The 24105-nt window shown below is 40.3% G+C and overlaps 1 protein-coding gene across 1 annotated transcript in view; it reads right to left on the reverse strand.

Moving 5' to 3' along the window:
• Window positions 1-256: 256 nt before the first annotated feature.
• The window catches only part of CCDC30 (coiled-coil domain containing 30), a 75990-nt gene continuing 52141 nt past the window's right edge, over window positions 257-24105 (reverse strand). The window contains exons 16-23 of the mRNA XM_054721249.1: window positions 23746-23858; window positions 18190-18352; window positions 15235-15347; window positions 9663-9804; window positions 6645-6781; window positions 3150-3264; window positions 1074-1141; window positions 257-607 (exon numbers count right to left, since the gene is read on the reverse strand). Of these exons, the coding sequence (XP_054577224.1) occupies window positions 523-607; window positions 1074-1141; window positions 3150-3264; window positions 6645-6781; window positions 9663-9804; window positions 15235-15347; window positions 18190-18352; window positions 23746-23858 (936 nt within the window). The 3' untranslated portion in view covers window positions 257-522. The remainder of the gene's footprint in view (window positions 608-1073; window positions 1142-3149; window positions 3265-6644; window positions 6782-9662; window positions 9805-15234; window positions 15348-18189; window positions 18353-23745; window positions 23859-24105) is intronic.

Here is a 24105-nt window from a genome sequence, read left to right on the forward strand (position 1 = left end):
CGATTCCGTTCAGGGGAACATGCCTGGGTTGTGGGCTCAACCCCCAGTGGGGGGCATGCAGGAGGCAGCCAGTCAATGATTCTCTCATTGATGTTTCTATTTCTCCCTCTCCCTTCCGTGCTGAAATCAATAAAAATATATTAAAAAAAAAGAATGTGGGATTATAAGAGTTTTTTTCTTCTCTTTAAAATACTTGCTTTAATATTATTACATTGTTTTTAATTTTTAAAAAATAAGAAAATACACATGAAAATAGGAAAGAATGCTGAATTAGCTATGTATGTGTCCTGCTGAACAGAAACCTAATTAAACCATCAACTTAAGTCACTATATTGATCAATATCAAACAAACTTGAAAAATCCATATTTAGAACTGGTTTAATGAACTTATCAGCAATTTTGAAGACTCTTGGTTGATGTCCAGCAGGGAACCTATTATAATTTCTCCATGTCATGTTCCACCTTCACGTCCAAGCTTTCAGTGAGCAGCTTTGATTAGTCTAGTTTTAGACATCAGTGATTTTATAGTTCTGACTTTTGGACTTGTTCGGAGATGTATCTTCTTTCAGAGAAGCCACAGTGTATGTATGTATCCAGCTTCAGAATTCTGTGAACAGGAAAGAGACTCGAGGGACTCGGGGTTTGCCACTGCTTCTTCTGACTTGTGTTCTTTAGTTTCTCAAAGACTTTCAACAGACTCTACCAAACCTGTTACAGAAAAACTAACAAAGGCCACATGTGAGAACTTTAGGTGCATGGGGTCTCTTGACAGCATTTTGGGGGTAACAGGGATAAGGCTTCAATAGGATTTCAGTTTTGACAATTGTCAAACACAAAGACAGCCAAATAAAATTACCTTTAATTTATGTTTATAGATTATCTTCTACCGTGAGTCAGGATTCTGTTAGGTGTGGGGGTGAAGCAGTGGTGAGGGGAGAAGGAACGGGAAGGTTTAAATACTATATAGAGAGGAAGTTACCCCTAAATGCTATGCTTTCTCAAGCCAGCAACTCACGACTGGTTAGTCAGCCATGACTCTCAGTCATACAGATGACTGTCTTGACTTTACTAACCTGGAGTTTGGTAGGGGCAAGATTTTATTCAAAGGGTCATATTCAGAGATGCCAGTCAGTAATGTTTCCTAAAAGGCAAGAAAGCATTAATTTAAAATTTGTAATGATAAACCATTGGCACTATGATCCTAGAACTATGCTTTATATATATACTAGAGGCCCAATGCATGAAATTCATGCAAGAGTAGGCCTTCGCAGCCATGGTAGCTGCCTGGATCCCTCCCTCGCAGCCGCAGTGGCTGCCTCAATCCTGTGGCTGCAGCCCCAGCTTCCTCTGGAAGGTCGTCTGGAAGGACTTCTGGTCTAATTAGCATATTACGCTTTTATTATTATATATATTTTTTTGTTAAAAATGTAATCCCCTGACCTCACACCTGTTAGACAAGAGGTGTTAAATGCTGATGAGGATGTGGAGAAAAAGGAACCCTCGTGCACTATTTGTAGGAATATAAATTGGAGTAGCTACTACGGAAAACAGTATGGAGGTTCCTCAAAAAATTAAAAATAGCCCTAGCTTGTTTGGCTCAGTGAATAGAGCATCGGTCTTCAGAATGAAGGGTCCTGAGTTCGATTCTGATCAAGGGCACTGCCCGTGTTATGGGCTTGATCCCCAGTGTGGTGTGTGCAGGAGGCAGCCTATCAATGATTCTCCCTCACCGATGTCTCTCTCTCTCACTCTCTCTCTCTCTCTCTCTCTCTCTCCTCTCTCCCTTCCTCTCTGAAATCAATAAAAATATATTTTAAAAAATTAAAAATAGAACTATATGACCCAGCAATTCCACTCTGGGTATTTATCCAAAGGAAACAAAATACTACCCTGAAGACATATCTGCACTCCATGTTAAGTGCAACATTATTTACAATAGCCAAGATATGGAAGCCACCAAGTATCCATTATGGATGAATGAATAAAGGAATTGTTAAGCACACACATAAACACACACAATATGGAATACTATCCAGCCATAAAAAAGAAGGAAATCCTGCCATTTGTGATAACATGGGTAGACTTTAAGGACATTATGCTAAGTGGAATAAGTCAGAGAAAAACAAATACCATATGATCTCACTTGTATGTGAAATCTCATGAACAAACTCATAGCAACAGAGATAAGATCTGTGGTTGCTAGAGGTAGGGGGTGGGGAATTAGGTAAAGATGGTCAAAAGCTATATACACTTGCAGTTACAAGATAAACTCTGGGATGTAATGTACAACATGATGACTATAGTTAACAATACTGTATATTTGAAAGTTAAGAGAATAGATCTTAAAATTTTCATGATTAGGAATAATATTATAAGTACCCTGGGAAGAAACATATAACCTATGATACGAGCCAGGGAAGAAAGCAAGAAGCCCTGTCCTGGATTTAAAATGCAACTTAGCTCACTGAAATTCCTCTTGCTGACTTGCTTACCAACCAGACACTGGATCTTGTCTGAACCTATACTACCTGTCTGCTTGGATTTTTGTAACATAATTGCTTTTTTCTGACTCAGATGTTTTCCTTAGGTTTGACTTCTTGCCAGATCAGACTAGCTTCACTTTACCTCTCTGAACCTCAGATTTGCTCATCTCTCAGATTGGACTGGAACTATACATGGCAAACAGGGTTGTTGAGAATGAGGCATACGTGTGAAGACATTTAACATTAATTCATTCTCAAATATTTATGGAGCACCTGTGCATAGATACAATTACATATAAGATACAATCTTTGATCCAGGATCTCATCGCTGAGTTGATGAGATGGAGAAGAAGTAAAAGGGCAATGACAATATAGTGTGTTAAGGAAGAAGTTATGAGGCATACACAAATTGCCCTGGGACCACACAGAAGGAGAGTGTTTAGTAAAAGCTGACCCAATAAAGAGCAAAGCTGGCCAAGAACAGACTCAAGGGCTGCTGCCCTGGTGTGCAGGCAATGAGCCTTTATACCACAGTCCACCATGAAGCCAATTCAGGTGACAGCTATATAAAGAAGATGAAGGGAAGAGAGAACAGAGCAACCTTAACAACCAGGCCAGGAACTTTAAAATTCATATTAAACACCTACCAGGAAGCTCATATCTTACCTCTCCTCTGCAAATCTGGATGCTTCTTATAATGCGTTCTAAGAGGCCAACCTGCTCTGTGAGCTGGAGACTGTTTTCCTGTAAGTGCTTATTTTCTTTATCCAGGAAAAGTACTCTAAGAATGGGATAAATCAGAGGCATGACTAAAAATTTCTACATTATTATTAAAAACTATGTCCCACTTGCCACTAACTCTGGGTCTTAGCCCACTGTCCAGATTTTAGAACCAACTTTGGCATACCAAGTGAAAATTAATAAGCTTCTGGCCTGTACATAGTCATTCAATTCCTACTGAGAGCAGAGACATACTATGTGTAAGAGAATGAAGGGCATATTTCTAGCCCTTGAGTCACATCAGGAAGGATATGATCCCATTTAGGAGTGGAACTGAAAGAAGAAACTCTGCATCACTTCAAATACAGTAACTACACAGCCTGCATCTGGTTTGATCTCATGCAGACATCCCATACATTAGTAGCAGTAGCAACAAGCATTTACTGAGTACTTACCATGCACTTAGGCACTGGAACCTATCCACACAGAAAGCACTTCAAACTTTTCATGTATCCTATATAATAAAAGCCTAATATGCTAAGTGTCTGGTCGGCCAGTCATCCATCCAACCAATCAAAGCATTATCCTAATATATAAAAACCCTGGGTCATAATGACCAGTAACAACCGGAGGCTGACCAACTGGAAGTCAGTGCTGGCCCTGCCCCCAAGCAAATGGTAAGGGGCAATCAGGCAGGCAGGCAGAGGGGTTAGGGGTGACCAGGTAGGCAGACCAGCAGTTAGGGGTGATCAGGTAGGCAGATGGCACCTGGCCCCTCCCCAGGCTGGATCCGCCCCCAAGCAAGCAGTTAGGGGCAATCAGGCAGGCAGGCAGAGTGGTTAGGGGTGATCAGGTAGGCAGACCAGTGGTTAGGGGTGATCAGGTAGGCAGGCAAGCGGTTAGGGGTGATCAGGTAGGCAGGCAAGTGGTTAGGGGAGATCAGGTAGGCAGACGGCCCCTCGCAGGACTGGCCCTGCCCCCCAGCAAAGAAAGAGGGAGCCCCAGGCTAGCCAAGCCATTGCACCCCAGCCTGTCGCCTGCAGAGGGAGGCCACCGGTGGCAGTGGAGGGGGGGCAGTGCTGCACAGATGGCAAGCAGTGGCAGCGGCAGGGGTGGGGTCAGCTGCCTGCAGCCCAGGGAAGGAAAGCCCTGATAGGCCCTGATCTCAGGCCAGGCCTAGGGACCCTACCCGAGGGGTCCTGGATTGTGAGAGGGTGCAGGCCGGGCTGAGGGGACCCCCCCCCCGACCCCGAGTGCACAAATTTTCATGCACCAGGCCTCTAGTATGCTAATGATATGCTAAGGCAGCTCAACTGCTTGCTATGATGTGCACTGACCACCAGGGGGCAGATGATCTGACCGGTAGGTTAGCTTGCTGCTGGGGTCCAGCTGATTGGCACTGAGCAAGATTGGCCGGACTCTCCCTGGAGCCCTCTCACATCCCTCCCAGGCCCTGATTGTGCACCAGTGGGGTCCTCAGCCTGGCCTGCACCCTCTCACAATCCGGGACCCTTCAGGGGATGTTGGAGAGCCAGTTTCAGCCCAATCCCACAGACCAGACCGAGGGACCCCACTGATGCATGAATTTGTGCACCAGGCCTCTAATTAGCTCATATAATTCTCACAACAACCTCACAAGATATTGTTATGAAGCCTATTTTACAGGTGATGAAACTGAAGCTCAGAGAGGGAACAGTGTAAGAAGATAAACCTAGAAGTCATAGAGCTGGGATGCCAACCCAGAACTTTCAAAGCTGTAAAGCCTGAGTTCCTCACCGCTTTGCCAGCCCCACTCTCAGGGCTGCAGTTTATACGGGACACATGAGAGTGCAATAGTTTTAATCAGAGGTTTATGTTTGAGTTTTGCCACTTACTAGCTGTGTGACCATGGCAAATTACTAAATGTGAGCCTCAGTCTCCTCATCTGTAAAATGAGGAAAACTCCCGTAGAGAAGCTTACTCTGAGGAAAACATAAGTCAAGTCCTGGTGACCAAGTGTGTCTTCAGGAGGCCAAGACAGGGACAGTATTAATGGGGAGACACAGCAAGAGGAATTTCAGGGAGCTGAGTTGCATTTTATTTTTATTTATTTATTTTTTTAATTACTTTATTAAGGTATCACATATTTGTCATCAACCCCCACCCCATTCCCATCCCAAACCCCCCCCACACTCATGCCCCCATCCCCCTGTTGCCCGTGATCACTGGTTAGGCTCATATGCAAGCACACAAGTCCTTTGGTTGATCTATCTGAGTTGCATTTTAAAGAGTCAATTGTGTTGAGACAGTCAGAAAGCAATGGCAATAAATTATGTGGAATATATAAAAGGGGGTAAATAGATAGTAAAAGATAATCAGAGATTCTCCATGCCTGCCTGGAGCAGCATGTATCCATATCAGTGGAAAGGAAAGTTCTAGTTTACTTGGCAGATTTCTCTTCAGGCTGCAGTGCTGTGAGGCTGCCCTGACACCGACTAAACTGCGTGAGTTCCCTAACCAATCTGGACCTCAGCTTCTCACCCATAAAATAGGTTATAATAGTGTCTCCCTCCTGGGATTGGTATGAAAACAAAATAAATATATTTAGATATAGCTTAGAACAGCGCCTAGCATATAGCAAATGCTCAAAAAAGTGTTAATTATTATAGGTATTATTAGTGATACTGTCTGTTAAGATCAACCCACTCTCTTTGCTCTAATTCTGTGCTCTGAGGAAACTTTTGATGGTAATTAAAGTTTCCCATAGAGCAGTGGTTCTCAACCTTTCTAATGCCGCAACCCTTTAATGCAGTTCCTCATGTTGTGGTGACCCCCAACCATAAAATTATTTTCGTTGCTACTTCATAACTGTAATTTTGCTACTGTTAATGAATCGTAATGTAAATATCTGTGTTTTCCGATGGTCTTAGACTCTACAGCAGCAGTTCTCAACCTGTATTCAAGGGTCGCGGCATTAAAAAGGTTGAGAACCACTGCTATAGAAGAAAGGATGTTTGAGCTAGCTGATCTGTGAATTCTTACCTGCTGAGAATATTCTCCTCACAAATTAATACATTGGTAGCCTGTGAGTTTCATGAATTTAAGTTACTAGTGTAAGCGCGTTTCTCTGTTGGTCCACCTTGATTCCATAGGTATCAAATGACAAAAATGAGTGTCCACACACACAAAGTGATAGGCCAGAATGAGCATAGTGGGTCCTCAAGGAGGCAATGCCATCATGAAAGAGCCTACCTGAATGGCCAGCCCACCTTCTCCGTTATATTTTTCTCTGTAATTTCACAACTCCTGCCCCTTGTATGAACTGCTGAAAACAGCAGACAGCAGAGCAACAGTGATGAGATAGGACACAAGCTCCAAGGACAGTCTCAGGAAGCATCTCTCTGTTGAGGGAGAAACATCTCATTTGGAGTTCACTGGCAACTCTGGCAGGGCCACACCCACCTGCGCTGAACAGAAGATATCGTGCATTTGTTGTCATGGATCAATTTTTCTTGCTCCATGAGCTGCTCCAGAAGCTTCCTATTTTCTAGGAGCAGCTTATCATCGTGGGCAGTGACCTGGTCCTGGAATGCCTTCTCCTATGAGTAAAAGCAAAAGCCCCCTAATTACCACAGGAGGAAAAATGATCAATTTAAGAACATCAGCCTGGTTATAACTCCGATAGCAAATTTCCCTTATTTATTTTTTCTCTCTTGTGGTCTAGGCTGTTTTCACCTTTTTGCTGACATTGTCAGCTAGATTGTTCTATATATTTTGGGTACTATGTCATGTATTCTGTTTGGATATTTACTCATTCTTTTGGGTTATCTGAGCACTCAACTTCTAACAAGGTCCCAATGATCTCATCTATATTTTAACTACATTAATATCAAATCACAGACAAATACAACTGAATTCTTTGAAGCTCCAGATTGAAAAAAAATTTCCCCATAATAGATTTCCATTTGTTTTGTAGTTGTGGTTTTTTTAAGGCAAAGAGAAGATGATGGAAATTCAGCCACCTGACTTGGCAAACAGTATCAGGATCTCAGTTGGGTTGGCAAGTCAAGCATGTCAGCCAGGCACTAATAGGATTCCTGCAGTGAGGATGCTGAAATGATCTCTAGCTGGGCACCATGCTTCATTTTCTTACCGATGATTTCCCTTGAAAACAATAGCTAGTGAAGTAGCTAAAATGAAAAAGGAGTATTTGTGCAGAAAAAGCACTAACGTTCTTATAGTGAGTCAGTAGATATTAGTAAATATCTATTGTTGAGGACTTTAGGAGTTCAAAAGTGTAGAAGTTCCCTTCTCACTTCACCAGTGACTGTCAATAGCAGCAAAGGACAGGGTGCCAGTTTGGCTCAGTGGATAGAGCGTCAGCCAGGGTTCAATTCCGGTTAGGCACATACCTTAGTTGCAGACTCCATCCCGGCCCTGGCCAGGGTACGCGCAAGAGGCAACCAATTGGTGACATATCAGTGTTTCTCTCTCTCTCTCTCTCTCTCTCTCTCTCTCTCTCTCTCTCTCTCTCTCTCCCCCCTCCCTCCCAATCTCTCTAAAAATCAATGGAAAAATATCCTCGGTAAGGATTAACAACAAAATAGTAGCAGGCAAGAACTTTCACCTTTTCATGTGTGTTCCTCACCTGCCAATGGTGGAGAAAGTGGGGTAGAAGAAGAATGACCTCTGGCAGAGGGGTGAATCATAGAGTTAAGAGAGTAATTTTCTTTCTTTCTTTTAAATAATATACTAATATAGAACATTCAGAAAAGATTGTCCATATATGTGGAATCTTAGAAAACAAACAGACTCATATACAGAGAACAAATTGGTGGTTGCCAGAGACAAGGGGGGAAGTGGGCAAAATGGGTGAAGGGAGTCAAAAGGCACAAAGTTCCAGTTATAAATAAATAAGCCATGGAGATGTAATGTCTGGCATGGTGACTATAGTGAACAATACTACATTTTATATTTGAAAGTTGCTAAGAGTACATTTTAAAAAGTTCTTATCACCAAAAAAAAGTATAATAATGTATGGTGATGGATGTTAGCTAGACTTATTGTGGGGACCATTTTGTAATATATACAAATATAGAATCATTATGTTGTATACCTGAAACGAATATAATGTATGTCAATTATATCTAAAAAAAAAAAAAAAGGAAAAAATTGTCCATCGAAGAGTTATAAAGGAGATATTATGTTCTGAAACAAACCATTCCAGATTTTAGTCTTTAATCCAGAACCCTTCAATGTCTAACAGTAGTCTCCCCTGATATTATTTAAATACATTTATGGTTAGTATTGAGAATAACAGGAGTCATCCCAAAATAATACTCTATGCAGCTACAACTGGATTAGTAAGGAAATTGAATGGGGCAGGCTACTGACACTCTCTGGAAATACCGTACTTCTTTGAACCAAAAAAATCAGGACACTTGCTCCAATAATAGGGTAAAATATTTTGGGACATCTGGTTTAGATGGTCACAACAGTCAGAGGACTCAACTGGTTCGCTGTATATAGAGAAGGCTGAAAAATTAAGCCCCAAAAGGTGACATTATTTTCTGGACATTTGGTGCTTAGAAAGTGAGCCCAGCTTTTTAATGCTCAGGGCTCTGGTCCATGGGCCCTAAAATAAGTAAAATCTGGGCCACCAGGTTTGTACCACTGTGGGTCTTCTCTAGGCGATTTCTAGTTCTAGTAACAATTTCTCTTGCAAACTGTGCATCCATTGATTAACATGTGCCTAAGAGATTTTAGACCAAAAAGGCTACAAAAATTTATATGTGCCAGGTACCACTTAAGCCATTTCATATTTTAATCCTGGTGAGGGAGGGATATATTTCCCCCACGTCACAGATGAGGAAAATGAAAGGAAAACATTACTGGCTGAGTCCATTGCTCTCCATTTTTAATTTGTGTAGTTTAATGATCTCAAGACCATTCTGCCTTGGATTCTATCCACCTGCCCCATGTCCTCCCTACCCACACACCAGCAAGTCATAATGGCAATAAGGCAAACATAAGGAAATCATGAATATTTAGAAATAAGCTTGTAGGCACTAATTAAGGATTGATAAAGGAATATGGATGACCTATTTTCACTGCCATTTAAAACTAACGGGAGTTTGAGGCAAATGAGGGCTTATAGAAATTAGGAAGGAATGAGTTACTGAAGGTGTTTCGGAACTCTTTGCTGAAGGGTTTTTAAGAAAATATATTTTCACTTGAAGGCAAGACACAATTATACGCAGGCAGTGCAGACTATTTTCGGTGGCCAGTTTGAACATCACTATGAGTCTTAAATCCTTTTTGGCAAAGAAGGTGCAAAGAAAAGATATTGAAAGAAGGTGCAAAGGAAAGACATGAAAACATGGGCTATGAAGAGGCCACAAATAAATTTTTTAAATGAGTGGGTTTTCCATGACTGACCACCAGCATCATCAGTGAGCTCGTCACCTTTTTTACTCTCACCTTTTCTAATTTTTGCTGCAGTATTCCAATTTCATTTTCAAGTTGTTTAATTCTCTCATCTCGAAGCTCTACTTCGTGAACGAAACGACTCTTGACTCTGTGAAGCTTGGTTTTGTGATGATAACATTTTTTATTATAGTTTCTATAAAAATAAATTAAAAAACAGGCACACTTGAACACAGTGAAATTTTATTTTGCCTCCTCAATATGCACCTCTCTCAGGCTTCCTCTTTCTTTGTCAGGGCCTGGCACCAGACAGGGATGCTTGTTCTGCCTCAGCTCTGCAGTACTTGTTGTCCACAAGTAGGGGAATGGACCAAGGATAACCCTCCTAGAGAACACCAGCTTTTATTCATCACCATGGACTCAAGTCTCTGGCTTATCTTGGTCTTAAGCTGACGAGTGTTAGCTATGGTTACAAGTTTAAATTTGGAAACTCCTTGATTTCTGATCCCTACTCCACTGATTCAGTCATCATTTTTAAACTTTCTAGTTCTTAGCTATGCCCTTGTATAGTAATATAACCTGCTTCAGTATTGTCTATTTTCCAGATAACTAGGTCTGCTCTCAGTCCTTACCTTGAGTCTAGACTTCTAAATGTCCAGACTCATTTAGTCTGGACTTCTAAATGCAAATTCTATATAGGTCTCTGCTCAAGACTTTTATTCCGATTCTGACATAAATCTTACCGCCAATAAGCACAGGAAAAGATGTTCAACATTATTAGCTATTAAGGATATGCAAATGAAAACTATAATGCAATATAACTTCACAGCCACTAGGATGGCTAAGATAAAAAAGGATGTGGAAAAATTGGAACTCTCATACACTGATATTAGGAATATCAAATGGTACAGCCTCTTTGGAGAAAGCCTGGCAGTTCCTCAAATGATTAAATATAGAGCCATATGACCCAGCAGTTCCACTCCTAGAGAAAGTCCAAGAAAATGAAAACATATGGCCCAGCTGGTGTAGCTCAGTTGGTTGAACATCTTCACATGCACTAAGAGGTTGCTGGTTCAATTCCCAGTCGGAGCTCATGCCCAGGTTGTGGGCTCAATCCCCAGTAGGGGACGCACAGAAGGCAGCGTATTGATGTTTTTCTTTCTCATTGATGTTTTTTTCTCTCTCTCTAAAATAAATAAAAACATATTTTTAAAAAAAGAAAACATGTGCATAAAAACGTGTATATGAATGTTCATAGTAACACTATTCACAAAAACTAATAGGTGGAAATAACCCACATTTCTACCAACTGATGAATAGATAAACAAGATATGGTGTGTACATACAATGGAATATTATTCAGCCTTAAAAACGAAATTTTGTCCGGCCAGTGTGGTTCAGTGATTGAGCGTCGACCCATGAACCAGAAGGTCACGGTTCGATTCCTGGTCAGGGCACATGCCTGGGTTGCGGGCTCGATCCCCAGTAGGGGGATGCAGGAGGCAGCGGATCAATGATTCTCTCTCATCACTGATGTTTCTATCTCTCTCTTCCTCTCTGAAATCAATAAAAATACATTTTTTTTAAAGAAAGGAAAATTTGATACATGCTAAATTATAGAAAATTTGGAAAATAATCCAACTTCCAATATGATCAGTATTGTAATACTGTTGTATTTCCTGTTAGTCTTTTTGTAAGCATCTTTTGTTTAAACAGTCTACATTAAAATTTTTATCTTATGCTCTTGTCACTGATTATATCATAATTATTTTCCCATGCTATCTAGTCTTCATAGCCACCATCTCTTACAGTTGTAATGTGTTCCATGAATGTATTACACTGGACCTAACTAGTTCCTATTGCTGGGTGTTAGGTTTCTTCCTGTAGTGTCATGCATGGTCTGAAGAGTATGTGGATGCAGTACGAGTGAGGGCTCAGCCCTTCCCTCGCCGTTGCTGGCTCCATGTTTGGCACACCTCTGGGTTTGGTCAGAAGTTCTGTTGGCCAACTTGCCTGTTGAACATGTGGCTTTGTTAATTACTAGCACTTGAGGCAGCACAATACTGATGCTTTAAAATTTAGGGACAGCTTTTAGCTTATGTTTAAGTAAAACCAGATGGTCTTTCTATTATTTTTACCTCAAAGAAGCAAGGAATTTGTTCCTCTGGAAGAGTGGTTGGGAAAACATGGAAAAAATGAGCATTGTCTGTAAAGATCAGGACTGGGGGATCAAGGGAATGAAAACAGAAATGAACCTAGAGGGTTTTTGTTGTTGTTGATGGGAAATTATTTTTTTGTATTTTTTGAACCTAGAGTTTTGACAGTTCTTTCCATTTTCATTTCCTAAAGCTGTAGTTTTCAGCCTGCATGCACGTCAGCATCACATGGGGAAGCTTTTAGCAGAATATTAATCCCCAAGTCTTATCTGAAGATAATGCTTTCATTAATCTATGTTGGGGCCCAGGCATATGCAGCTAGGGTTAGGATCCACTGGACAAATAACACAGAAAAATATTCAGCCTCACTGCCCATCAAAGAAATTCAAAATAAAATAATAATGAAGTAATTTATGACCATGTAAGCATTAAAATTCATAGCACATGTTAAGCACAAGAAGTTCAGACACAAAAGATTACATGCAGTATGATTCCTCCTCGATGAAGTTTTAGGAGAGACAGAAACCAGAAGAGTGAATGCCTGGGAGTGGGTGGGGGAGCAGGAGATACAGATTGACTGCAAAAAAGTCAGAGAGAACTTTAAGGGATAATGGAAACGTTCTGTATCTTGACTGAAGTAGTGGTTATGTTGGTGTGTACATTTGTGGAAACTCATCAAATTGTACATTTGAAATTGTGCATTTATTATAAGTAAGTTATACCTCAATTAAAAAAAATATTGCAAAAATTACATCAATGGCAGCACCCAATACTAATGAGGATGTGGTGAAATTGCTATTCTTATATAATGATGGCAAAATTTTGGTAGGATGCTTCTGAATGTTTGTCAAGCTGTTATTACAGCTTTTTGACCAGTAATTCCATTTCTGGGAATATATTCTATAAAAATTAATTTTAAAAAAAATGTTTTATTGATTTTTTTTTTTTTAGAGAGAGAGGAAAAGAGAGGGATAGAGAGAAACATCAATGAGAAAGGAATATTATCCCTCTGCTGCCTCCTGCACGCGCCCCACTGGGGATCGAGCCTGCAACCTGGGAACTGAACCAGTGACCTCTGGGTTCCTGGGTCAACACTCAACCACTGAGCCACATCGGCCAGGCTATAAAAATAATTTTAAATGAAAAAACATTTTGTCAGTGTTATTTCGAATAAAAATATCGATCACAGACCAGTGAGTAATTTTCACTAAACCAGGACTGTGTTATGAGAGTTGACTCCAACAGACCTAGAATTGCTCTGAGCTGTTTTGCTAAAGTTCTTGGCACTGACCACTGGTCAAGGAATGAAAATACTGATTACAAGTGTGTTGCTTTGTAACCATAGGTCCAAGGAGTTTCGTGGCAGTTTGCACCACCTTGTTAGCACTGTTTATTGATAACAATGAGATGGATGATTTGCACCCAGTCTCAGTGAGAACCCGGGAAGGCTCTGCTCTTCAGGCTCGGCTCTTGAGGCTGATTACATAGCAGAGATATACTCACATGAACAGCAGAGTATTTAAAAAAAAAATCTTAGTTCAGATTCCATTTGGGATCCCTGGTTGTCAAGTGTTCAGCGCATGTCTGTTGGTCGTGACCCGCGAGAGGAGTAGCTTCCAGGCAGGGCCCTTACAGAGGGAAGACCTCTGGGGCTCCTGCCTAACTGCTCGGACTGCCTGCTGTGAGACAGCCATGGGTGTGATGCGTATCCTGACTCTATTCTGTTGCCACATTGTGTCCTTCTCCTGCAGAGCCTTTGTAAGCACTGTCACCGGGGTTCTGCTGGTCTTCTTTAGCAATCAAACCCAATTTAACTGGCACTGTTAGTGCAAGGACATATCAACTCGATGAAATATTATGCTTTAAAAAATAAGCAAATTGAAAGACTGTAGCAACAGTGTACAATGCGTATGAGATGATATTAAGAGGAAGAGAACATAACCTTTTTTCTTTCTAGGATAGTAAAATCATAAAACTATGTTGCTGACAGAGAACAAGGAGTAAACATGGGATGGATTCTAGGTGTGTGTTTTTTCCATGAAAAAATTTGCATTGTTGCCTGGCTGGCATGATTGAGCGTCAACCTATGAACCAGGATGTCACAGTTCAATTCACGGTCAGGGCATATGCCTGGGTTGTGGACTCAATCCCTAGTGTGGGGCATGCAGGAGGCAACCGATGAATGATTCTCTCTCATCATTGATGTTTCTATCTCTCTCTCTCATTCTCCCTTCCTCTCTGAAATCAATAAAAAAAAAATTTAAAGAAAATGTAACTCCCTAAAAATCAAATGTAATTTTACTTTTGGAGTTTGATATTAACCTGACATGTATCAGCATTATATATTAAATATCAATTCCTCTGACAAGCATTGTGGCATTTTATATACAGATCTATCACTTCATTCTCTTACCTCCTCTAATGTAGAAAGAGCACTGCATAGGTTATCAGAGGACTGAGTTCTCGTCTAAGATTTGTAAGCAGCATGAACTAAACAACATGTACTCCCTTGACCATGATTTCTACATTTCTCAGTAATATGATGATCAAAGCAAGATAATGAATACTAATGACTCTGAAAAATACTCTCTGCTAGACAGCAGTAAATAATGGTTTTTAAGTCATTATCATTAGCATCATCAACATAGTAGGTAAGAACATACTAGTAAAAGAATAAGAAAGTTCAATCTATAAAGGAATAAAATAAGACTACAGAGATGAGAGCAGAGAGATTGGTTATACAGAAAACACAACAAATGAATAGATATAATTATAGTTGTGTGCTAGACACTGTTCTAAGTAAGCACTTTGCATGTTTACTCATTTAATTCTCACAAGAACTTTATGAGATAAGAACTGTTATTTTGCCCATTTTAAAGATGAGAGCCCTCAGACACAGGGAGTTTACATAACTCACCCAAGGTCACATGACTACTTTCTAGTAGAACCAAGATTTGTAACAAGGCAGTATGGCTCCAGAGTCCATACTCGAACTACTGTGCTACATTCCAGGGCAGAGGACAGTGGGAGAAATCTGGTGGAACGATGACCAGGAAATGGAATGAAAGAGCAGGAATTCCAGGAACTCTCATTTTTATTGAGCACCTACTATATACCAGGAACATGAGTGAGACTATGGCCCATGCCCCTGAAAAGTCAACAGTATGGTGAGGAAGGCAATAAGTCACATTATTTCAAAACAACATGGAAAATTCTTAAATAAGTACAGAGAGGCATAAGGGATATAGGAAGACAGAGAATGAACACTTCTCCCAGCCCAGGCTGATGGTGTAAGAAAGGCTTCTTAGAGAAGGTCTAAGAAGTATGATTTGAAATGAAGAGTTGAAATGGGGAGAGGGTGGTCCAGGTTGAGGAAAATAGTGAGGAGAAAAAGCCTGAAGGCAAGTGAGAAGGGTGTATTGGTGGCTAAGCAAATATTTCCCTCCCAAAGAGAACTTGTTTTTGTTTACCTCATATGGACATCAAGCTGCTTCAAAAATTTCCCATATTCTTTATGTAGAGCTTCCTTTTCTTGCTTCAACCCAGACACCTTCTCTGACAATTCCTGGTAGCTCTTGAGATACTGAAAAACATTTTATATATATACATGTTATTGATTTCAGAGAGTAAGGGAGAGGGAGAGAGATAGAAACATCAATAATGAGAGAGAATCATTGATCAGCTGCCTCCTGCATGCCCCCTACTGGGGATGGAGCCCGCAACCCTGGCATGTGCCCTTGACTGGAATGGAACCTGTGACCTTTCAGTCTGCAGGCTGACACTCTATCCACTGAGCCAAATCAGCTAGGGGTGAAAAACATTTTTTAAAATGAGAATACTAGGTGTACCAGTTAATAATGCGGATTTTTTTCAATAGATAGAGTTACACATATGTTGATATATTTGCGATTTGATATGTATGCTATTTTGTTGTATTGACAGCAAGCTTCAAAACTAGATATATCAAATTTGCTGAAGGTGTTAATATCGTAGATATTTTTATGCTTAAAAATGTTGAATTTCGTGCCAAAAAAAAAGAGCATTTGCAGGAAGTTTTAATTCATTACTGTATTTTGAAGAAAAAGTTATCGTAAACTTCGGTTATGATGAACATGCTCCATCTCAAGATACTTGTGAATGCTGGTTTAAACGCTTTAAAAGTGATGATTTTGATGTGAAAGACAAAGAACGTCCAGGTCAACCGAAAAAGACGAACAATTACAAGCATTATTGGATGAAGATGCGTGTCAAACTCAAAAACAACTTGCAGAAAGATTAAACGTTGCTCAGCAAACAATTTCCGATCATTTACAAGCAATGGGAAAGATTAAAGGAAGCAAAATGGGTGCCACATCAACTGAAAGCAAGACAAATGGAAAACCGAAAAGTCATCAGTAAAATGTTGTTTCAATGTCACGAAAGAAAGTCTTTTTTGCATCGAATTGTGACTGGTGATGAAAAGTGGATTTATTTTGAGAATCCCAAAGGCACAAAATCATGGGTTGATCCAGGAAAACCATCAACATTGACTGCAAAGCCAAATCGCTTTGGAAAGAAGAAAATGCTCTGCGTTTGGTGGGATCAGGAAGGTGTGGTGTATTATGAGCTTCTAAAACCAGGTGAAACCATTAATACTGATCGCTATTGACAACAAATAATCAATTTGAACCACGCTTTGATCATGAAATGACCAGAATGTGCCAGAAGACACGGCAAAGTAACTTTGCTTCATGATACCACACCATCACATACTTCAAAACCAGGGGACACTTTAAAAGATCTTGCCTGGTCATTTCCCATCATACCTAAAAAAAAAAAAAAAAAAAAAAAAAAGATCTTGCCTGGGAAGTATTAACCCACTTGCTGTATTCACCAGACCTTGCTCCTTCAGATTACCACTTGTTCCGATCGATGGCACACGCACTTTCTGAGCAGCACTTCAAAGTGTATAAAGAAGTGGAAAATTGGGTCCCTGAATGGTTTTCCTCAAACAAGAAAAGTTCTATTGGGACAGTATCCACAAATTACCTGAAAGATGGGGAAATATGTAGCTAGCGATGGACATTACTTTGAATAAAGCACTTTTGATGTTTCTCTTGAAATTATTGTGTTTTCTTTGATTACAAAATCCGCCATTATTAACCTGCATACCTAGTATTCTGTGCTGATAAAGGTATGACGTTGATGGAATGTAAATAGACAAAGCCTTTCTGCTGAAAAAAGCTTACAGTGGCTCCAGCTTCTGACACTGTAGTAGCTTTCTGTGATTTCTGCTCTTTCAGATTTTCTGCAGCTCTTTGCCTTGACTTTTGCTCCACCAGCCTTTCCAATAGTTTTGCAAGCATCTAATTACCTATATAAAAAGTCTTCCAGCTCACCCTAGCCGGTTTGGCTCAGTGGATAGAGCGGGTCAAGGGCACATACCTTGGTTGAAGGCTCCTCCCTGGCTGGGGCCCTGGTCGGGTCTCATGCAGGAGGCAACCAATCAATGCGTTTCTCTCACATTGATGTTTCCCTCTGACTTTCCCTCTCTTCCACTCTCCCTAAAAAAATCAATGGAAAAATATCCTCAGGTGAGGATTAACAAAAAAAGAAAGAAAAAAGTTTTTCAGCTTGAAGTCTATACTAAAGTGAAAGCTGTTTTCCTGAGCTAACCCTGACTAATAAAGTATCTGGTTCTAGGAATGGCTCCAGTGAACAGGTCCTCAAATATGGGAAGCTCAAAGATTGGTTATCTGACCAGGTTAGAGGTAAAGGCAAGTATAATCTTGTCACTAGTATTAGACATCCATGACATAAGGGTCGATTAGATTATAGTTTATAGTTGCCTGTCATGAAGTACTTTGGGAGACCACACGATTGGTATAAAGCATGTTAGAGCAGAAGTGAGAAGTACAAGGAGTTTGGGGTGGCCTAGCCATAGCAGTTCTTTCTGATCTTCTACTTATCCCTAACTCTCCCTCCCAACAGTTTTATAAGCATGTTATTCCTTGTGTTAAATCCCTTCTTGCTTGAAATACATACAGTAAATTCTGCTTTCCTGACTGACCCCTGACTAGACGAATGTGTAAAGTGCTAGGCGCGCAATAAGTATTAGCTATTGCTCGATGGCAGCAATCTGCAACCTATTTCATCTCATGGCACATATACACTAGTTACTAAAATTCTGTGGCACAACAAAATATATTGTAGTTTTTGCTGATCTGACACACAAAAAAGTGTGATTTTGATTCATTTATGCCAGATGGCTATTATTATGTTGGCTGTAGTCACTTTTTATTTGACAATCTAATGGAAAAGAAGTCAATGCCCCTGACCAAACAGTGAGGTACTGCATGTTTAAAAATGTCTTGTGGCACACCGACTGAAAACCGCTGCTCTCTGGGAACTGGAAAGCTGAGAAGCCTGTTTATTTACTTTCTTACCTCATCAGATTTTCTTTTTTCATTTTCCAGTTGTTTAAGTTGGGCCTCTTGTTGCTGAATTCTGTGTTGTTGCCGAGAACTGGTCATTTCTAGTATATTCTCTTTATCCAGTAAGATTTTCACTTTTTGTTGTAGCTCATTTATATTATGATCTAGGAGTTTCCTGAGGGCAATTAATATACATTAAAATCACACCGTGAATTGCAAAGCTTTGCAAATGAAACTCTTTGAGATAAAATTATTTGTTTGTTTTTTAAATCCTTATCCAAGGATATGTTTGTCACTGATTCTGGAGACAGAGGAAGGGAGAGGGAGAAAGAAACATTCATGTGAGAGAGAAACATCGATTGGTTGCCTCCTGTATGTGCCCCGAAATGGGATCAAACCTGCAACCTGGGTATGTGCCAGGACCAGGAATGGAACCCGTGGTCCTTCAGAGCAAGGGACAACACTCCTACCAACTAAGCCACTTGGCAAATTTTCCTCTTCCCTTCAGTTAGACATGAGCAGAGTAGGACTGATAGGCCAGGTACAGAAGGTCACCAGGGCAAAAAGCCCCAGGTGACTAGCAACAGGCAAAACTGGGAAAACAAGGATCTTGCCCCCTGTGTAACCTTTCCTCCTCTGGCATATTGGTAGTCATGCGGCTTGGATCCTCCCCTGACCTTTCCTCCACTGGCATGTTGATAGTCATGTGGTAGACCCCCATGGAGGAGGAACAAGGCACTGAAGAGTGGTTTCCTGCAACTCCCAGGCAGGCCCTTGCATGACCACTCCTTTAAGCATTTAACCCCAGAGATAACATCTAGGCCTCAGTTGTGTTTCAGCTCCAGGCTCAGAAAAGCTGCAAAACCAGACAAGCAATGCCATGACTGACATCAGGACCAGCTGCATTGCCTAATGACCCCCTGTTCTGGCACTGACCAAGCAGCAGAGACCACATCCCTAAAAGGACACACCTGGAAAGCTGATGAATATGCTATTGGGATCCTCCCCTGAGACCTCCAGATAAATACCCTTAAGACAGAGGACCCAGTGCTGCTCTCCCTCCAGGAGCAGGCTGGTACCTTTCTCTCTCCAAGGACCCTTCTTTTGTCTTTGTAACTTGTTTCCTGAACCATTTCTTCTACAGCTCACTGCTTCTATCTCTGTAGCTTTCTAATAAACTTGCTCTTAAGGTCAAATCCCTGATGCCATTTCACCACCTGATCTAATAGTTAAATTAACATGAGACAGATTAGCAGGAGAAAAACAAACTGAAGTTTAATAACATATACTTCCTGCATAAAAGGGAGAGCTGCAGGAACGCTGAATAACTTGCCAAGATGACAAAAGCCTTCACCTTTATCCTCAGCTAAAGCCAAAAAAAGATGGTGGCAGTAGGGAGTCAGTTATGGAAGGTTACCAGGAAAAGCACAGTAAACAAGCATATTATTATTGTCTACACCTTCTCCATTGATAATTTCTAGAGATATCCTCCTCTTCATGGAAGATTTTTTTACAGAGAGGAAGGGAGAGGGATAGAGAGTTAGGAACAACGATGAGAGAGAAACATCGATCAGCTGCCTCCTGCACACCTCCTACTAGGGATGTGCCCACAACCAAGCTGCCTATTATCATAGTGAGGGAAACACCCTTACAAATGTAAATGTCCTTTTACAAAGAGTAACTTCTACTTGCTTTTCAAAGGTTCTCCCTTGTCTTCTGTTTCTTAAAATTAACCAGCTTAAATAAAATACTCAATATCCCAAAGAGGCATATTTTGAGGTAGCAAACTCTGCTCCTCTCCACTATCATCCCTGACAAAGATCAACTTTGATCTTAACTGGCCCTATTATCTTTTTGCATCTAGATAACATACCTTTGGAATGTTGGGGTAACTTGTAAGTTCCCTTTTTTCCGGACCCCTCAGGGCAAACCAATGCACCAGGGCCACAAATTCCCTCATTGTTATTGCTATTTGTGTTAATTATTATGTGTTAATTGTTGACTGTTAACTATCCTATGCTCACCTAGGTAAAAGAAGCATGTGGCTATCATTTTACTTTATTTTTTTAAAAATATATATTTTATTGATTTTTTTACAGAGAGGAAGAGAGAGGGATAGAGTTAGAAACATCGATCAGCTGCCTCCTACACACCCCCCACTGGGGATGTGTCTGCAACCAAGGCACATGCCCCTGACGGGAACCGAACCCGGGACCCTCAAGTCCGCAGGCCGACGCTCTATCCACTGAGCCAAACCGGTTTCGGCTCATTTTACTTTTTATCCAATCCCAGAAGTAACTCCTTCCCCTTTGCTTTCTTCCACCTCCCTAATCTATCACCAATGGATTTCATGTAACCCACTTTCTCCTTCTTTGATGGTAATTTATAAAAATAGGTGAAAAACCACCATTCTCTGGAGCATTGTATTGTCTCAATGTGTTGAGATTCTATTTCCTGGCAATAGTTGACAGTTTGGCTCAAATAAACTCACAAAAATTCTTTACAGGTTTGATTAATATACTTCTTCCTTAACAATTGTTAGGGATGGGAGGGAGAAATAGAATAGTGGAAACCAGCTATAGTTATAAGAAATATTAATTATGCTCTGTTAATCATGATTGCTTTGTTCTGATTAAAGAAAGTACATTCTATCCTGGCTGGGAGTTGTAAGTCCCCTGGACCTTGGAGCTAACTGGAAATGTGGCCCATCTTCCTCATCAGAGAGCTGCCTATTATCATGGAAAGATTAACAACTGAGACTGAAGGCACCATCCTTTTTAAAAATATATATATTTTATTTATTTTTTTACAGAGAGGAAGGGAGAGAGATAGAGAGTTAGAAACAACAATGAGAGAGAAACATCGATCAGCTGCCTCCTGCACACCTCCTACTAGGGATGTGCCCACAACCAAGGTACATGCCCTTGACCGGAATCGAACCCGGGACCTTTCAGTCTGCAGGCCGACGCTCTATCCACTGAGCCAAACCAGTTAGGGCTGAAGGCACCATCCTTTGCAAACCCCCAGCAGGCACTGCCTGTAACCTGTAACCATTATACCCAATTTTATTCCTTTCCCTACTTCCCCATCCCTGCTTGCCCATTTTTATTTTGCATACCCATTCTTATTTCTTTTGCCTACTTTCCCATGTAATCTTTGTCCTTCTTCTCCACATAACAACTGGTTTATGAGGGGAGGGAGTGCAGAGCAGATATTTGTGGATGACCTGCTGCTCTCCCATTATTGGAATAAACACACATACCTGATTCAACCCTGTCTCTGCTTAATTGGCTCAAGTAGTGAAAGGCAGCCCGGAACCATTGGCTGTACGGTTTCAAAATTATACCAATTATCTATAATCTCTTCCAGAAAAATTGAAGGGGGGATACTTTCTAACTAATTCTAATAGGCAGCATTATACTAATACCAAAACCAGGTAAGGATATTATAATAGGAAAACTGCAGACCATTATCTCCCATGAACATGTCCAAACCCAATGTGGCCAGTTAGGCTCATCATGACCAGGCCTAGCTTACCCTTCTAGCTTCATTTTCTTGCCACCCTCCTAATCCCCAAACATTTTGTTCGAGCCAAAATGAACATTTTTCACTTCACTGATGATGATGGTGATGATGACGATAACAGTAACAATAACATCAAATAATGCAACAACAACACTTTTCAGTAGAGTCTTCCTAATGTGTCAAGTTGGCTAGGAATTCTGTCCATGCATGTTTCTGGTTAGAGTGGGCTACAAGAGATATTTTGTAGAAGATTTGGAGGGCAGAACAGAAGCATTTTCTTTTTTACTCTTGGAAAATTGGAATATGTGCTCTTGTAGCTCACTTCTTCTGCCTCTGTGAACTTTCCTTCCAAAGGGTCAAGACAGACTCACCCAGGCTCACTCCTGTTACTATGATCTTGCCTCTTCTATCTTAAGCTTTTCTGTTTCACTGTCCCTAGTTTTAATTAAACTCTCAAAATAATCTGGACTTGTGTTGTGAATCTTTCCTGCATGAAGTCAAGAACTGAGGGCCAATATTACCACTAACAGTTCTACTTCTCCAATTGAACCCTTACTGATACAAGTGCTTACTATATGCTAGACACTGATACAAGCCAACTGCTTATAACTCATTTAATTTACACAATGATCCTATGAGGTAGAAGTTTTTTTTACCATTCATCACTTTTGTTTTACCTCATTTATGTTTGCCTTTCAGGCTTTCTCTTGCTTTGTGAGTAATGCTTAAAAAGGCATAGTTAAGCCCTAACCGGTTTGGCTCAGTGGATAGAGCGTCGGCCTGCAGACTGAAAGGTCCTAGGTTCGATTCCAGTCAAGGGCATGTACCTTGGTTGCGGGCACATCCTCAGTAGGAGGTGTGCAAGAGGCAGCTGATCAATGTTTCTAACTCTCTTCCCTCTCCCTTCCTCTCTGTAAAAAATCAATTTTATATATATATATATTGGCATAGTTATTGTAGTTTACTCAGAATTTAGTTGTATTATAACAGGAGGATAGCCTGTCATCTTGCTAGAAGTGACAGTCAGACAACTATTTTTCTACTATACCTCACTGAATGAATTCATCTGTACATTCATTCATTTACTTACTCAAACATTTTTTTGTTCATTAAATATTTACTGAATACCTACTGAGTGTCAAGCCCTGTGCTAGAGCTTTTAATTGGAGGTGAAAGTAAGTTTCTGAGCTTCACAGTATATGTGGATGTCTGTATATCTTTTCAGTGGCTAAAATAATATTTTTCTTAAAATATATGTAAATCACACTGAATGCCACAGAAGTAGGAAGCATCAAATACTGGAGTTTAGGGCATCCAAGATAATTTAAATAAGATCCTAATAATAATCCTAATAATTTCAGAAAAAAATATGACAGCTCATATCTGGTAGCAACTTGTTGATGATTAAGATGCTTGTAAAGTACTTGGAACTTCTTTGAAGAAAATCAGCTGATAAATACAAAACACCAACTTCATTCTAGTCTGCATTTTGTGCTAATCATGTTAGAATTAGAAAAGCAAATCCCAGAGTATGCTATTTCCTAGGCAATTCAGTCATTCAAGAAAATATACTGGTGCACCGAGTATGTTCTTGAACAACAAAAAATAATCCCTGCCTTAAGAATCCCACACTCGCCCTGGCTGGTGTGTTGGTTGGTTGGTTGTTGTCCCTTGCATTGAAAGGTTGCGGTTCGATTTTCCAGTGGGGACATACGCCTGGGTTGTGGGCTTGATCCCTGATGGAGGCATGCAGGAGGCAGCTGATTGATGTTTTGCTCTCACACAGCCATGTTTCTCTCTCTCCCTCCCTCTAAAAATCAATAAAATTATTAAAAAAAAGAAAAAAGAAAGAATCCCATACTCTAGTGTGAAAGGCAAACAAGGAAAGAAATTATTAGTATACAAGGTGGTAAGTACGATATATACTAGTAAGAGTGTGAGTTTATTTCAGTGGGGGAACAGAAGAGACATTGGTAAGTAGACACTGCTCGTAAACTCAACCAAGGTTAGCCCATGAGAAGCTGCCATCTTTGCTCCTCTTACCTCTCTTGTTGTTCTTCTTTTATCCTTTCTTCTAGTTGCTTCTTTTCCAAAATACAAGCATCTGTGAGACAGACTTTATGAGCCTGTTCTAATTTCTGCTGTAGATCCAAAATCTTGAATGAAAAAAGTTTACAAATAAAACTTTAAAGAAAAATGTGACCTATTTTCCAATTAGGGAAATATGATATAAGTAACCAACATAATAGTACTGGCACACAATCTGATCACTCATTGATTTTTCCATATTATAAGGATAGCGTGTGACAAAAGTAGGTTTATAGTTGTTTGTATGGAAAAGAATACAATAATTAATAAATAATAATTTAAGAATAAACTTTGTGTTCTGCATACTCACAATTA

This window comes from Eptesicus fuscus, chromosome 9 (genome assembly GCF_027574615.1).
Source record: "Eptesicus fuscus isolate TK198812 chromosome 9, DD_ASM_mEF_20220401, whole genome shotgun sequence".
NCBI lineage: Eukaryota > Metazoa > Chordata > Mammalia > Chiroptera > Vespertilionidae > Eptesicus > Eptesicus fuscus.